General features: G+C 42.5%; 1 protein-coding gene across 1 annotated transcript in view; it reads right to left on the bottom strand.

Moving 5' to 3' along the window:
- ISL2 (ISL LIM homeobox 2) overlaps positions 1-2011 on the bottom strand; it is a 20341-nt gene extending 18330 nt beyond the window's left edge. Inside the window, exon 1 of the mRNA XM_075342649.1 lies at positions 1850-2011. Coding sequence (XP_075198764.1) covers positions 1850-1907 — 58 coding nt within the window. The 5' untranslated portion in view covers positions 1908-2011. The remainder of the gene's footprint in view (positions 1-1849) is intronic.
- Positions 2012-18299: the final 16288 nt, after the last annotated feature.

Below are 18299 nucleotides of genomic sequence, written 5' to 3'. Positions count from 1 at the left end.
TGTCCACTCATCACTATCCACTGTATGTACAGCCATACACAACTGTCACCCCCACACATCACCCACCATCAAGTGTCCCCACTCATCACTATCCACTGTATGTACAGCCATACACAACTGTCACCTCCACACATCACCCACCATCAAGTGTCCCCACTCATCACTATCCACTGTATGTACAGCCATACACAAGTGTCAACCCCACACACCACCCACCATCAAGTGTCCCCACTCATCACTATCCACTGTATGTACAGCCATACACAACTGTCACCTCCACACATCACCCACCATCAAGTGTCCCCACTCATCACTATCCACTGTATGTACAGCCATACACAAGTGTCAACCCCACACACCACCCACCATCAAGTGTCCCCACTCATCACTATCCACTGGATGTACAGCCATACACAACTGTCACCTCCACACACCACCCACCATCAAGTGTCCCCACTCATCCCTACACACTATATGTACAGCCATACACGTGTCACCTACTCACATCACCCACCATAAAGTGTCCCCCCTCATCACTACACACTGTATGTACAGCCATACACGTGTCACCTACTCACATCACCCACCATAAAGTGCCCCCGTCATCACTACACACTGTATGTACAGCCATACACAAGTGTCAACCCCACACACCACCCACCATAAAGTGCCCCCCCCATCACTACACACTGTATGTACAGCCATACACAAGTGTCTCCTACTCACATCACCCACCATCAAGTGCCCCCCCCCATCACTACATACTGTTTGTACAGCCATACACAAGTGTCATCTACTCACACAGCCCACCATAAAGTGTCTCCCTCATCACTACACACTGTATGTACAGCCATACACAAGTGTCACCTACTCACATCGCCCACCATAAAGTTTCTCCCTCATCACTACACACTATGTACAGACATACACAAGTGTCACCCCCACTCATCACTACACATTGTATGTACAGCCATACACAAGTGTCACCCCCTCGTATCACCCACCACAAAATGTCCCTCCTCGTCACTACACACTGTATGTACAGCCATACACAAGTGTCTCCCCTAATTAATACACACTGTATGTACAACCATACACAAGTGTCACCCCCTTACATCAACGACCATAATGTGCCTCCACTCATTACTACACAATGCGGATATAACTTTCTGGCCTAATATACTGCTGAACCAGCTACCATTGTACACACATCACCGATCCATCATCCATCCCCTCTGTTTATGCCAATCTATAAGGAATATGTCAGCAATTCTATATATGATATAATGGAGCTAGTTATTTACTTAATTATCTATCTATATCAGATAAATGAACACACTAAACGTTAATGTATACCGATATATATATATATATATATATATATATATATATATATATATATATATTAGACAATTGCTGGCATATCACCCACAGAACAGGATAATAGAGGGGTGGATGATGGCTCAGTGGTGTGTACTATATATATATATATATATATATATATATATATATATATTACACACACTATAACAAAACCTGATCTTATCTATTGTCTAATCTATCCATCTGATAGCTATTATCTAACCTATCTCTTCTCTGTGCATACATGGATAATATGCAGACATTATATATTTATCACTTTTTCTTTCATAGGAAAGCAATCTGTAGAGCCGAGGCTGCATGCTGTACATGTCTATCTATTTATCTGTCTGACCTATGTGTATGATGACAGTGATGAGAGTGATAGCCCAAAGTGACAGAACTGCTGCTGATGGTGACACGCCTGTGGACCACTCTCTCACCCACGCTGAATTCCTACAGTAAACTTTGTGCTGGGCAGAGAACTTACTCTTGGGCTGGTCCCCCATGGCAGCCAGGAGCGGGTAGGGCAGGAGGAGATCCACCATACAGCTGGTGATGATGATGATGGAGGCAGCAGGACGGAGCCAGCGCTGCAGGGTCCTGCTCCCAGCTGCCGGCACTGGAGACTGGAGTGTCCCACGCGCGCCGCATGACGTCACGGAGCTCTGCCCCGGGCTGGGGATGACTCTGGCAGAGGCGGGCCGTGGGCGGGCCGTGGGGGGAGCTGGCAGCTCGGGTCATTTGTGTAGATAAAATGAGTTTTAATGAACATTCCTCATTATAATGACTTTCTATCGCTTCTCTGCATCTATTCATCAGTATAGGATGGGCGGACATAGGGTGGAGGGCAATGCACACCGGACATTACCGGCCCAATAACAACACCGGGAGTCAGGCAAAAGTACCACTGCTGCCCTCTGTATAAAGGAGCTAAATCTATATACTATATATACTATGTGCTTTTTTTATACATTGTATAGTGGACTTATACACAGGCACATATAAAGTGTATATAGAGTAGATGTATACACGGGGATATATACATTGTATATAGAATAGTTATATACAAAGGCACATATACATCATATATGGAGTAGATGTATATACAGGCACATATACTTTGTATATAGAGTAGATGTATGCACAGGCACATGTACAGTGTATATAGAGTAGTATACACAGGCACATATGCATTGTATATAGAGTAGTATACACAGGCACATATGCATTGTATATAGAGTAGATGTATGCACAGGCACATATGCATTGTATATAGAGTAGATGTATGCACAGGAAATTATACCTGGTATATAGACTAGATGTATACACAGGCATATATACAATGTATGTAGAGTAGATGTATACACAGGCACATATGCATTGTATATAGAGTAGATGTATGCACAGGCACATATACATTTGATATAGAGTAGATGTATGCACAGGCACATATATATTTGATATAGAGTAGATGTATATACAGACACATATACTTTGTATATAGAGTAGATGTATACACAGGCACATATACATTATATGTAGAGTAGATGTATATACAGACACATATACTTTGTATATAGAGTAGATGTATGCAAAGGCACATATACAGTGTATATAGAGTAGATGTATACACAGGCACATATATATTGAATATAGAGTAGATGTATGCACAGGCACATATATATTGAATATAGAGTAGATGTATGCACAGGAAATTATACATTGTATATAGACTAGATGTATACACGGGTATATATACATAATATATAGAGTAGATGTATATACAGACACATACTTTGTATATAGTGTAGATGCATGCACAGGCACATATACATTGTATATACAGTAGATGTATACACAGGCACATATAAAATGTATATAGAGTAGATGTATGCACAGGGAATTATACATTGTATATACAGTAGATGTATACACAGGTGGTGAGACAGCTTTTTACCTTTTTGCAAAAATGTATACACTAAGTACCCTGTTATTAAGCACTTGCAATTTATTTATTTATAGTCAGGGTATTTTTCATGCAATTTTCTCTTTGGTTTTTTTCTAGTCTTAAGGCTGCAATTCACATGCTTAATGTTGCATGTTTACTGAACATTGTTTCAGCTCAGGTTTTTTGTGTTTTTTGTATGTTGTCTTGCTTTTTTGCAAGTTGGGGGTGCAGCCCTCCTAATACTGAGACTGAACAACTAATTGCGTCTCACTTTGCTGTGTATTTTATCTGGGACACAGCTGACCACTTGCCACCATCCATATTGGAGTTTGACATGACACAAGTCAGGTATTGATAATGTTTTTAACTTCAGTAGGTTAGGGACTGTCTCAGATGGGTACACCGTGACGAGGTGAGACAGCTTTTTACCTTTTTGCAAAAATGTATACACTAAGTACCCTGTTATTAGGCACTTGCAATTTATTTATTTATAGTCAGGGTATTTTTCATGCAATTTTCTCTTTGGTTTTTTTTTTCTACATATAAAATGTATATAGAGTAGATGTATGCACAGGGAATTATACATTGTATATACAGTAGATGTATACACAGGCACATATACAATGTATATAGAGTAGCGCTATGTTTATGTGAACCTAGCAATGTGCACACACGTCTCAGCTTCAGACCGAAGGACACGATCAGCGTTATATAGTGAATAGATAGAAGATTATTAGTTATGCTTGATAAGGGTCTAGTTGTTCATAGCAGCCAATCAGAGCTCAGCTTTCACTTTACCTCAGCGGCTTCAATGCTGAAAGCTGCACTCTGGTTGCTACACTCTTACTGGGAGAAAATACTTTACAGACATCTACAGCTCTGGCAAAAATCAGGAGACCACTGCAAAATTGTCATTTTTTTCCTGATTTTTTCTCTTTATAGGTATATTTTTGCGTGAAATGTAAATTGTTCTTTTATTCTATAAACTACTGACAACATGTCAGTAGTTTATAGGAAGGAACTCAGGAAGAGTTCAGAAATCAATATTTTGTGTAGTAACCATGATTTTTAATCCCAGCTTTCATGCGTCTTGGTATACTTTCCACCAGTCTTTCACACTGCTTTTGGGTGACCTTATGCCACTCCTGGTGCAAAAATGTAAGCCGTTCTTCTTTGTTTCATGGCTTGTGACTATCCATCATCCTCTTGATTACATTCCAGAGGTTTTTCAATGAGGTTCAGGTCTGGAGATTGGACTGGCCATGACAAGGTTTTGATGTGGGGGTCCTTCATCTACACATTGATTGACCTAGCTGTGTGGCATGGCGCATTGTCCTGCTGGAAAAAACAGTCCTCAGAGTTGGGGAACATTGCCTGAGCAGAAGGAAGCAACAGTTTTTCCAGGATAACCTTGTATGCGGCTTGATTCATATGTCCTTCGCAAAGTTTAATCTGCCCAATTTCTAGAGTAAGATAATCTTCTCTGATGAGTCTAATTTTCAACTTTGGCCAACATCTGGTCGTCAAATGGTTAGACGAAGACCTGGAGAGGTGTACAAACCACAGTGTCTTACACCCACTGTGACATTTGGTGGAGGATCAGTGATGGGGATGCTTCATCAAGGCTGGAATTGGTAGATTAAACTTTGCGAAGGAGATATGAATCAAGCTGCATAGAAGGTTATCCTGGAAAAACAGTTGCTTCCATTTCTCATTTTCAGAAAATAAATACAAAATGTATTGCTTGGAAATTCGGAAACATGTTGTCAGTAGTTTATAGGACAAAAGAACAATTTACATTTAACTAAAAAAATATACCTATAAAGAGAAAAATCAGAAAAATGATGCACTCCATGACATCTGCGGCACCTTAATATGCAATTGTCTGTATTATCTATATTGATAATGAGGAAACCAATAGTAAATAGTAACCCCGTGTCAAGGGCCGGGTTTATGAATAGCCAGAGAGATGAGTGGGACTGGCTGCTCACGTATCCCCAACTCAGTGCATGTTATAGTGGACATAAGAAAGTCCAGGTGAAATCATTAGTCTGTGTGTGAAGGTAAGAAGCCCTCCTGTATGAAGTATCCATGCTTGGACTTGTATGCTGGACTAATGTGGTGCCCCTGCAGCTTCCGGCGCCACAGGGTACTTCACCTCATCTGGGGTGCAGTATTCATCTCGTATATGGAGGAGGTCATCACCGGTAAAACCACCACATTCGACCACAACACACAGTTAGTTGCCCTCTCACCGGGATTGGTCTAGGGTAGAGATTTAGGGGGTGGCCATCACTAATATAGTGTACCCTCTGCTCACTAGTTCAGGAACCAAGGGGGGGAGGCGCTTGACATGGGGAGTAAGGCGACACACACACACCGCCAGTCAGTTGTCAGACAGTGACGGACAGAGAACAAGTGAGACTTGGAGGACATGGTCGCTATGGAGAGAGCTACGACATACTGTAGCTCCCTCAAGTCCGGGCGCACCGAGAACACCAACTACGGACTAGCACTGCCTGCTATAAGGGACAGGAACGGAGCCAATCCAATGACTCGGGTCCCAGCGTAGCTTCAAGCCGCAGAGACTCACATTACACAGCGCAGGGAGGAAGCACTTACGGAGAAACCCACCGGTTCTGACCTCCGAACTATCCGGGATCGGCTGGAACCCATGACAGCAGGGATCGGCAGTCCAAGGGCAGTGACATATTAGTGAGTAAAGAACTTTCATTGCAACCCCTGTGTCACTCATTGTCTTCACCGCCTCCAATCCTGCGCTTCTTTAATAGAGTGGACTACTACTCCCAACATCCTCCCTCGGGCCTGGGCTTTGCCTGTGGACAGCTATACCATCCGGGCTGTGTTATCATCTGCCCTAGAGAAGACCTCCCGCAGCAGCGGCTAATACCTGGCTGCACCCCACAGGAGGCGTCACAAATAACTACTACCCCCATCCTCATCATTCCCCCATTTATTGACACCGCCGGGGTCACGGAACCGGGCCTGGCCACTGTGACAACCCAAATCGACACCGGCCCGGTGACAAGTAACCCTTGGGACCCTGTGAGCGCGTCACTAACACTGTAGTGCCATTGCTAGGACTGTATATCCTGTTTTCCTGCAAGAGAGGCCATCTATATTCCTTGAATTTGGCTCACTCTATGTAGTTTTAAAAAAAGCAACCTAGACGTTTTGTTTAAACTCGCTTACCGTGCCTACCTCAAACTTCATCAAGTGAGCCATAATCTGTACAGTTGCTGCAGAAGCGCGGACACGAATCCCGAGGAGGATTCCTGTGACTGCCACAGGAAAACTGCATGTCTTGGGTAAAACTGGATGTAGGACTGAAAGTAGACAACAGCAGCTAATCAAAGAGCTAGAAGAAGCAGAAATCCAGCATCAGGGAGAAGTAGAAAATTAAAACTCGAATTTATTGGTTGCAAATAGCAAGATAAAATCTTTCAGACTGTACAGGGAGCACAGTGACACGAGATTTATTATCTACTTCTCCCTGATGCTGGATTTCTGCTTCTTCTGATTCTACCTACCGCCCGGGCCAGGGCGTCTCCGTGCATCAGTGCAGGATCCTGGCGTGAAGAAGAGGGGTGAGCCGACAATACCATATTTTTCTAATCAAAGAGCTGGTACAGGCCAGAAAACTGTTGATGCAGTAGATGGCATTCTTGGCTTAGAAGCTCCGCCCCAGGGAAGCTGAACCACCTCAGAGTGAAGGTGAGGATTCACATGTGCGGAAGACGGTAAAGAAGAGCCTTGCAAAAGAAGACACTGGCTGATGATGTTAAGGCGCTCCTGGTGGTCTTCAAAAGTATGGCAGAATGGGAGAAATTATCTCTGGAGCAGTGGGAGGAGGTGCTTTCACCATATTTAATGGGTGAAACTCAGAAGGCCTATTATGGTCTGAGGCTGCAGAACGCAAAAGAGTATGCCAAGGTGAAAATAGGTGTAACCCTGTCCGTCAGGGTAAGTTAAGACAGGAGAAAAAGAGTTGCTGTATATAGGGATCAACCAATGCGTTTTTGTTCAATTCAAACATTTTTTTATTGGTACAAAAATTTGTGCATACATAGAATCCACACAAGACAGTGAAAGGGTTAAAAACATTTAAAATATGTATAATTAACGAACACCCCAAAACATGGTTCCATGTCAGGAACCTGACACCGAAATTCCGAATACCACTATACTAGATGTACCATACAATAATAAATCCAGGTGGGATACAGATTTTATTTTTTGGCCCTTGAGGAAGCCACATTCTCTGTGGCGATACGCGTGGGGCAACACCCCATACCCACACCGATCCTGGGACCTTGCACTGCTTTAAATCTGGACCTCAGCAGGTAGTAATATAACCTGGTGTTTCATCTCGGACGCCTTTGGTTAGCTGGTGTTTTACCTTACTTAAATCGGTGTCTGTTGTACGCTGATTTCCTTTATATAAGGTCTCTTTATTTGTCCTGCTGGTGGTCTATAATTATTACATTGTATTTAACAATGATGGTGTCAGATAGTATGCTATACTTTTATGTACTATTGGGTATATGATTGCAGTAACTGATGACATTTATGATCTGTATCCCACCTGGATTTATTACTGTATGGTACATCTAGTATAGTGGTATTCGGAATTTCGGTGTCAGGTTCCTGACATGGAACCTTGTATTGGGGTGTTCGTTAATTATACATATTTTAAATGTTTTTAACCCTTTCACTGTCTTGTGTGGATTCTATGTATGCACAAATTTTTGTACCAATAAATTTTTTTTTTAATTGAACAAAAACGCATTGGTTGATCCCTATATACAGCAACTCTTTTTCTCCTGTCTTAATTTGCCCCAATTTTGCTGATGGTGATCCCAATAGGGGAAAGGTGCCCCCTTATTCTATAAATCCTGTCCGTCAGGGTGTGACAAGTGCAACTTTAGGGCAATCGCGGTGACAAAACATCCCTGTCTCAAATGTTTGGCTTATTACACTAGGTGCAGAAGTATTTGCAACAGGAATTTTCCTCCCCAACGGAGATGGTGGAAAGAGTCATCATGGACAGATTCCTACACTCCCTTCCAAGTGCAAGTTCAGTCCTTGCTTGCCCATTAAGATCCCCGGAGTGCTGATGACCTGGTGAAGCATGGTAGAAAGGTACCAGGCAGCTGAGAGGTATTTGGGGAACCAAGGGGCAATAGCTGCTCCATACTAGGGTTCTCAAAGGGAGGCCGACTCCCAAAAGAAGGGAACTAGAGCCACATATGGAGAGTGTACCAAGGCGGAGGGGGAATCTGAGTGTTAAGCGGTGTTCACATTGCAGGGTGTGGCAGACAACCTAATGCTTCTTAGTTGCTCAACCAGAGTCAGGCGTTGACTGGTGCTCACTGGTCATCAGTATAGCAAGAGTTAATTCCTGTTGGTTGGTAAATTGCTGCTGGGGTCACAGGTTGCTGATGCCCTATCACAGCCGCCTCGGCCATATAAAAGATGGTGGAACTCACATACTGATTACAGCTCTAGCTTTTGCTTCAGCGGTTCTGGTCCTTCTGTTTGGTGATCCAGTTTAGTGACCAGTTGTATGCTATTGGGTGTGCGATGGAAATATACTTGCCATTTGTTTATTTCTTCCCTGTACTTTGTTTTTTTTGTTTCTTCCTGAACATTTATCCCGTGTGTGCATGAAGTGAGTTTGAGCTTTGGTTTTCCCCTTCCTTTTGGTTTTTGTAGGGGTCATTTCTCCTGTCCTGGCCCTCCTCTGGGGAGGAGAGAGGGGGTATTAGACCAGAGCTTCACAGGAGTCAGGGCTACGTTGGCGGTCCACACCTCGCCACCATCAGGTGAACTCTGGGAGGAGGGACAGCCTAGTATCCCTAGACTGAGGGCCAGTCTAGGCACCCCAAGTCCTGTTTTTTGTGTCATTCCTGTGACACTGAGTTGTTACCAATGGCACCAGCTAGTGATGTGACTTGTTGGAGGTGTCGTGGCACAGGTCACATAGCTGCCCTGTCCCATGACCACTGAGCCGATGGAGTGCAACCTAGGCAGGCTTTGCTCGTATTATGCATATCTGGCCTGCAGTGTTGAGCCTCTACCCAGTGAGGGACTGTAGGTGTGTCCCGAGTCAGTAAATGTAGTGCTAACGATCAGTTTGTTGGGCTCATGGAGTTTGGTGACCCTAATAAGGGTCACCCCCTTACTGGCTGATTGCTGGAAAGATGGTGGGCATCCAATTTTTCCGCTGAGGATTACCCTGAGACCAGGATGGTCATGGAAACAAACTGTAGCACTGAGTCTCATGAGGTTGGCATAGTCAACGACTTGTTACACTCTGTTATTCTGTTATAATATGGCGGGATTTTGCCTTGTTTTGGGAGCTGTGGGGGAAAAGAAAATTGCCGGATTACTCAAACAACAGCTAGGACACCTCTAAAGAAACCCTGTTGCAGCCTGGGTCTAATGGTTTTCCCTATTGTGTACGGTTGATAAGGAAGAAGAGACAAACATCCTGCAGCTGAGGGTGTTTGGGGGGGACTTTGGAACCGCCCAACTCAGGGACCTAACTCTTAAAGGGGTTTTTGATAATGTAAGCATTTTAAACGGAGTTACTCATGAGTCGAGGGCTGATACAAGCTACCTATATTTTGCTGTATATGGGGAGTTATTATACCATGTCAGCAGAGAGGTGAGGTTGTAGAGGAGTTGTTGGTTCCGGTGCCCTACTGATGCATGGTACTAGATGTGGCTCATACTCATCTGTTAGGTGGTCATCTGGGAGTAGACAAAACACAGGAATGGATCCTCAAAAGGTTCTCCTGGTCCAGCTTTCACAGAGAGATTTTTAATTATTGCAGGTCCTGTCCCACCTGTCAGCTAACCACCCTGGTCACTCAGTTCCGTAACTCCTTAGTGACGTTATCCATCATTGAGGTTCCGTTTGACGATATTGCAATGGATTTAGTAGGACTCCTGGTCAAGTCCGCCAGAAGGCATTATTATATCCTGATGGTCATGGATTATGCTACATGAAGTCAGTGCCATTGAGATATTCCTCTGTTAGGAGTATAGCTAGAGAACTGATCCAGATCTTTTCTTGAACTGCACTGCCGAAAGAGATCATGGTGGACCAAGGGACCCTACTCATGTCGAAGGTCATGAAGGAATTATGCAAAGGCCTACAGATGACACAACTCAGGACCTCGGTCTACCCCTCGCAGAAGGGCGGACTTGTGGAATGGTTTAAGAAAACGTTGAAGGCCATGTAAGCAAGGTTGTAGAAAAGAATGGTTGAGACTGGGACTGTCTACTTCCATATTTGTTATTTGCCAGCAGAGAAGTCCCACAGGCCTCTATGAAGTTTATCTTATTTGGACTGTTGAATGGCCGACATCCCCGGGGACTCCTGGATATAGCGAATGAGACCTGGAAAGCACAATTTACACCTATAATAGCATAATGAAGCATGTGCCCAAATGCAAGAGAGAATTGCTGAAGTGTTGCCTATCATGAGAGAGCACCCTCTCGAGGCGCAAAAGGCCCAGTCGAGGGTGTACGAGTGTCAGTAAGGGTGAGACAGTTCAGCCCTGGAGATTGTGTACTGGTACTCATATCCAGGGTATAAAACAAATTTCTAGCCAAGTGGTAAGGCCCCTATGAAGTGGTCAAAAAAAATTGTGAAGTTAGTTAAAATCTCCACCAACCAGGGAGAAGGAAGCCTTAGCAGTTGTACCAAATCAATCTGGTCAAGCCATGGTGAGATAGGAAACTCGTGGAAGCTCAATGTTTAGTGACTAAGTCTGAAGCCAATGTGGAAGATGTCAAGGTGGCGGAGACGCTGTCACCTGTCCAAAAACAGCAGTGCCGAGAATTGCTTAATCAGAACGGAGACTTGTTATCAGAACTGACAGGTTGTACTCGGTTCATAGAATATGAAATCCTCACATAGCCTCATGTCCGAGAGAGTTTGAAGTCATATCAGAATGCTCTTGAGGTAATTTTGAACGAGGTGAAGGGATGCTAGACCTAGGAGTCATTGAGGAGTCCAAGAATGGCTGGTCTAGTCCCATTGTCTGGGTGCCAAAACTGGATGAAGAATGGCAGTTCTGTAGTGACCACTGCAAGTTGTAGAAAGTCTTCGTGTTCGACACATATCCAATGCCCTGTGTTGACGAGCTCATTGAGAAGCTGGGCCTGGCACATGACCACCCTGAGCCTCACTTTTCCAAAGATGTCAAGGAGAAGACACCTTTTTAAATGCCAGATGAGTGTTTCCAGTATGTCAGAATGCTTTGTGGACTGCAAGCCACTTTCCAGAGAACAATGGGCTGAATCCTAGCTCCCCATAAAGAATACGCAGTGGCCTACCTGGATAACATAATGATTTTCATCCGGGATTGGAGAACCATCAGGGCAATGTCCAGGTGATATTTTTGATGTGATAAGGAAGGCAGGATTTTTCATCAACCCAAAAAAATGTTCAATTGAAATGGAAGAAGCCAAATACTTGGGTTCCGTCATAGGCAGAGGTGAAATGAGGCCCCAAGTGAATAAGGAGGATGCCATCCAGAAAGGGCTACTCTCTGAGGCATGGTATTGTGGACATAAAAAAGTCCAGGTGAAATCATTAGCTGTCTGTGTGAGAAGTTAAGAAGTACCCATGCTTGGACTTGTATGCTGAACTAACACTGTAGTGCCATTGCTAGGACTGTGTATCCTGTTTTCCTGCAAAAAGATGTTGTTTATTTTCCTTGTATTTAGCTTGCTTTATGGAGCCTTACAAAAGCAGCCTGGAGGATTAAAATCACCTCCAGTGCCTATTTCAAACACTGCCGAGTGAGCTGTGATCTCTACTATATACAGTTGTGCTCAAAAGTTTACATACCCCAGCTGATTGTTTGCTTTCTTGACCATTTTTCTGAGAATATGAATGATAGCATAAAATGTTTTTTTTCACTCATGGTTAGTGGTTGGGTGAAGCCATTTATTGTCAAACTACTGTGTTTTCTCTTTTTAAATAATAATGACAACCAAAAACATCCAAATGACCCTCATCAAAAGTTCACATACCCTGGTGATTTTGGCCTGATACCATGCACAGACGTTGACACAAATGGGTTTGAATGGCTAATAAAGGTAACATTCTCACCTCTGACCCGTTTGCTTGTAATCAGTGTGTGTGCATAAAAACTGAGTGAGTTTCTATGATCCAGACAAACTCTTGCATCTTTCATCCAGCCACTGATGTTTCTGGATTGTGAGTCATGGGGAGAGCAATAGAATTGTCAAAGTACCTACGGGAAAAGATAGTTGAACTGTATAAAACAGGAAAGGGATACAAAATGATATTCAAGGAATTGATAATGCCAGTCAGCAGTGTTTAAACTGTGATTAGCAAATGGAAAATCAGAGGCTCTGTAAAAACTAAACCACGATCAGATAGACCAACAAACATTTTGGCCACAACTGCCAGGAAAATTGTTTGGAATGCAAATAAAAACCCACAAATAACATCAGCTGAAATACAGGACTTACTGAAAACTATCAATGTGGCTGTTTCAAGATGCACAATACACTTGAAGAAATAAGTAGCTGCAGGGTTGAGTTGCCAGAAGAAAGCCATTACTGTGCAAATGCCACAAATTATGTCACCTACAATATGCCAAACAGCACAGAGATACGCCTCCAAGCTTCTGGATCAAGGTAATTTGGAGTGATGAGACCAAAATCAAAATTTTTGGACATAATCGTAAATGTTACATTTGGAGAGGTGTCAACAAGGTCTATGATGAAAGGAACACCATTCCTACTGTAAACCACAGAGGTGGATTGCTGATGATGTGGGGATGTGTGAGCTACAAAGGCACAGGAAACTTGGTCAAAGTTGACAGAAATATGAATGCAGCACGTTATCAGCAAATACTGGAGGCAAATTTGCACACATCAGCTCGGAAGCTGCGCATGGGATGTACTTGGACGTTCCAGCATAAATATAATCCAAAACACATCCCCAAGTCGACCTGTCATTGGCTATTGCAGAACAAAGTAAAGGTTCTGGAGTGGCCATCTCTGTCTCCTGACCTAACTATCAGTGAGCCACTCTGGGGAGAACTTAAGTGCGCAGTTCATGAAAGAAAGCCCAGGAATATACAGGAACTGGAGGCTTTTTGCCAAGAAGAATGGGCAGCTTTACCATCTGAGAATATAAAGAGCCTCATCCACAACTACCACAATAGACTTCAAGCTGTCATTGATGTTAGAGGGGGCAATACACGGTATTAAGAACTCTGGTATGTGAACTTTTGATCAGGGTCCTTTGGATGTTTTTGGTTGTCATTATGATTTAAAAAGTGAAAACACAGTAGTTTGACAATAAATGGCTTCACCCAATCACTAACCATGAGTGGAAAAAAAAAATTGTGTTATCATTCATATTCTCTGAAAAAAGGACAAGAAAGCAAAAAATCTGCTGGGGTATGTAAAGTTTTGAGCACAACTGTATACAGTGGGGAAAATAAGTATTTGATATACTGTCGATTTTGCAAGTTTTCCCACCTACAAGAGTGGAGAGGTCTGTAATTTTTATTGTAGGTACATTTCAACTGTGCCTGACAAAATCCCCCCCAAAATACCAGAAAATCACATTGTATGATTTTTAAAAAGTAATCAATTTGCATTTTAATGCATGAAATAAATATTTGATCACCTACCAACCAGCAAGAATTCTGGCTCTCACAGACCTGTTATTTTTTTGGTAAAAAGCCCTCCTAGTCTGCACTCATTACCTGTATTAATTGCACCTGTATGAACTTGTTAACTGTATAAAAGACATCTGTCTTTTTTTTTCAAAAATGTTTATTGAAAAAGAGAAAATATCATACAAAATCAAGTATAAGTAATTCTGTAACATAGTGGAATATTTTCAGTTTGTGCATGAATACTTCCACATATCGAGGGACATCTGTCTTCTTTTGATCTGGCAGGGTACGGAGTCTAACCTTCATGATTTTCTGAAGACTTTGAACTCTAAAGATGCCAACATTCACATCACATACACCCACCATTCGCAGTCCATCGACTTCCTTGATCTCACTGTAAGGAGGGATTCTTCCAATATTTTACAGACGGACATTTATCGTAAGGAGACTGCTGGTAACATGATTTTGCATGCTTCCTCCTCTCACCCTAAGTTTATGATTAGGTCCATCTCCGTAGGCCAGTTTCTGCGTCTCCGTAGAATCTGTTCTATGGATTCTGATTTTGAAACTAGAGCCATTTAATTAAAACATAGGTTCTACGCCCGTGGGTATAGTAAAAGATGGGTCAAAAAAGCCTATAATAGGGCTAGACATTGTACCCGACACTCTTTACTATACGCATCTAAGGAGTCTCGGTCGAGGGAGACAATGAGATTTGTGACTGATTATCATGGCCAATTTTCTGCCATGAGGTCTTGCCTACAGAAATTTTGGCCTGTTTTACAGGCAGATTCTGTGTTGGCTAAGATCATTCCTGACAGACCCATGATGAGCATTCGCAGATCTAAGAATCTACGTGATTATTTGGTCACTAGCCATTGTGACGACATGGACTCTCATGGGTTAAAGTTTCTTAAAATCCAGCCAGACAGCATGATAGATTGTCTATAGATGGGGGAGAAGTCCCTCATTGTTTTTACAAGACTCTTGTTGACTCAATGTAATTGTGTTGGCCACTGAAAGCTAGACGTATTGTTCTCCAGACATTTCCAGTAACCATTGTATTGTAGTTGTGTATTGATAATGTAATTACCTTAGTAGCCATTGTCTAGTCGGAGACTCCCAGTTTACATGTACACCCTCAGCCTTTCTATGCACATCATTTAAATGAACATTGTCCATGCAGCTTGAAATTCCTCCAATGGGAGAGGCAATCTTGTCCAACCAATCGATGAGGACGCAGTGTATCCAAGGGGAAGGTTGTGGCTATAAAAAGGACTTCTTTAAGCCACCAGTTGTTGTTGATGGATGCTGATGGATTGAGTCTAAGCTCTTTGGAGCTGACTGGAGGATCAGGACATCTTATGGCTTCAATCTAGGGACTCCGGATCCGGTTGGAGACCATATCCACAGCCTAGGGATTTCGACTCCGGCTGCCAGGATTTTATCATCAAACCAGGACTACCTAAGGAGGACACGCAGGTTGGGACAGTTCAGTCACCTGTTACAGACTTTGCAGACCTCAGACAGCTTGGAACCTGTGAGGCATGGACATTCTAAATCCCTGGTGAGCCAGCGGAAGGGTGAGACTCTGTTGCCTGTTACATTTGTGTGTTTTGCTGGTTATGCTTTATGTGCCGTTAATTGTTTGGGGATCCAATAAAGTCTAATTATTGTGGTTCTCTAACCCTGTGTTGTCTGAGTAGTGTTACGCCCACGGTTAAGGAGGCCGGCGTTCAGTTGGGATGAGCCCTGAGCCACGCTGTCTTTCTAAAGGCGGCGGGTTTTAGAGGACGAGAGCGCCCACTGAGCCCCGTGTCTCCACAGCCATTATGAGTGCGAGACTCAGCCGTCCCCCTTTGGTCCGGTGCCCCCTCGAACTGTCTGTGTGCCCTGCGGACAATAGGTTGCCTGCCAAAATATCGGTAGGGGTGATTCATTTTGTGATTCTGCAGGGACTCGTATATTTAAAATCAAGAAATTTATTACCTGCACTACCACCGCGGTAATTTATTATGCCATCTGTCCCTGCCCAAAAATGTATGTCGGGCTTACAACTAGGCAAATAAAGGTCAAGATTAGGGAACACGTTAATGGGATAGCAGCAGTGATTGAATGTCCAGATGTTTCTTTATTAAAAACTATCCCTCTTCATTTTTACCAATATCATCAATCAGATACAAGACTACTCAGGGTTAAAAAAATCAGCCAAAGATTGGCAATAATGGAGACAAGGTGGATATGGACCCTCAAAACCCTTTACCCTATGGGTCTCAATGAGTATATTTCATATTCTTCATTCTTGTGATTTTTTGTGGTTCTGGAAGTTGCTTCCTTTTTAGTTGTTGTCCTTTCTTGTATTTTAATAATGTTTTTTTATGTATTCCATTTAGACATCATCCTTTCGTTGATTATGATTGCACATGTGCATACAGATGAAATATTCCATGCCGTTCTGGACACCTTCTGGGATATGCTACTGGCATTATGATTGAATGATGATCATATTTCTGAGATCCAATGTTGTGGATTGTTTTTACCGTCATTACATTGTCCGCACAAAATATCCTTAATTATGATACAACAATTTTTGGTGTCATCATGATTGAACCATTGATGCCATGGATTATGCCATAATTACAAGACCATTTATCGCTTATCATTCATTATTTTTATATTTTTTATTGACATGGAATGTCTGAATGTACACATGGAGTGTAATTATTGGGATAAATATTTAAGATCTTTTGAATTTAGGTGTCCATGGTATATAATATGTCTGTCCATTTTTGGTTTTGTAAATTATAAATATTTATGACATAAACATGTCTTTATATACATATTATCTTTTTGTCAATTTCAGCTATTATTATCCATGATACACACACAATATCTATATCTCCATGACATAATTAAAAATAGATATCCATGGCATTTGGATGGTTTGTATCTCAGTTATCTATCTATTTTTACATAGGTTCCTGACTATGATATTCTTTATACATATGATATTTAAGTTATAATGCATGGAGCTACAAACTGTGTAATAGATATGTGATTGTCATTTTCTCTTATGTAATTGTCATGGTGTTCATATTATAACTAGACGGCCACTTCTCCTGTTTTTTAACAGGAATTCATATGTAGCCATGGCACCAGTGTAAGGCTAATTTGGTCTTCTGTACAGTATTTCTATTGGGCGTGTACGCATGCGTGCCTCCTGCTCCAGGTCGTCCCCGCGCCGCTGTGTCTTTATGCCTCGCGTGACGTCCGCTCACGTGACCGCCATGTGATTAGTCATGTGGTCATCACGTGACCGGGACGTCGGGTGACGTATGACGTGGCGAGCAAGTGGCGTCCTGGGTTGTTGTGGCAGCTCATGCGTCACATATCCGCCCCCCTTTTTGATTTTATGATGTCCTCCTTTTAGCCTTGCACTTCCCTCACCAAACCACCCCCCTGACGAAGGCTTTTTCCTGCCGAAACGGCCGTCGGGTGGACGCCGGTCTCAGGCCTCTCCCGGTCTCCTCTCAGGTATGTCCACAATCATAGGGCATTGACCCTTTTTAAGTTTATGTCTGTGGTATATCGGGCCTAATATATATTGTGCTAATTATAGCAAGTATGACAACGTAGTGATTAGCTTTTTTCACACGTGACCTATTGTTTGCCCATACACATGCCTGTTATCACTGGTAAATCTGATTTCTATACTATGTATACTATTATTACCCTCTATACTGTGTATATGATAATCCAAATAATTTCTATGATTCTTAAGTGATTGTTATTTCTACTTGCTTCTACTTAAAATTGGGAATTTCTGACATCGGTGTTCTTCTTGTGATTGTGCCGCTCACCATTCACCTTTAATAAAGTCTTCCACATTCAGCAATTGGGCTTTGTTGGTCGTTTTTTCCTTTTTGTTTTGCACTCATTACCTGTATTAATTGCACCTGTATGAACTTGTTAATTGTATAAAAGACATCTGTCCACACACTCAATCACACTCCAACCTCTGCACCATTGCCAAGATCAAAGAGCTGTGTAAGGACACCAGGGAAAAAATTTGACACCTGCACAAGGTTGGAAAGGGACACAGAACAATAGGCAAGCAGGTTGGTGAGAAGGCAATAACTTTTGGCACAAATTTTAGAAAATGGAAGAAACACAATCTGATTGTCAATCATACTCGGCCTGGAGTGACATTTTAGCCAGACAATCATCCCAAACACACAGCCAAGGCAACTCTCAATTGGTTTCAGAGAATGAAAATAAAGCTGATAGCA

Source organism: Anomaloglossus baeobatrachus, chromosome 4 (assembly GCF_048569485.1).
Source record: "Anomaloglossus baeobatrachus isolate aAnoBae1 chromosome 4, aAnoBae1.hap1, whole genome shotgun sequence".
NCBI lineage: Eukaryota > Metazoa > Chordata > Amphibia > Anura > Aromobatidae > Anomaloglossus > Anomaloglossus baeobatrachus.
Note: the sequence above shows the minus strand (reverse complement) of the source record. Positions and strands in the feature narration are given on the sequence as shown.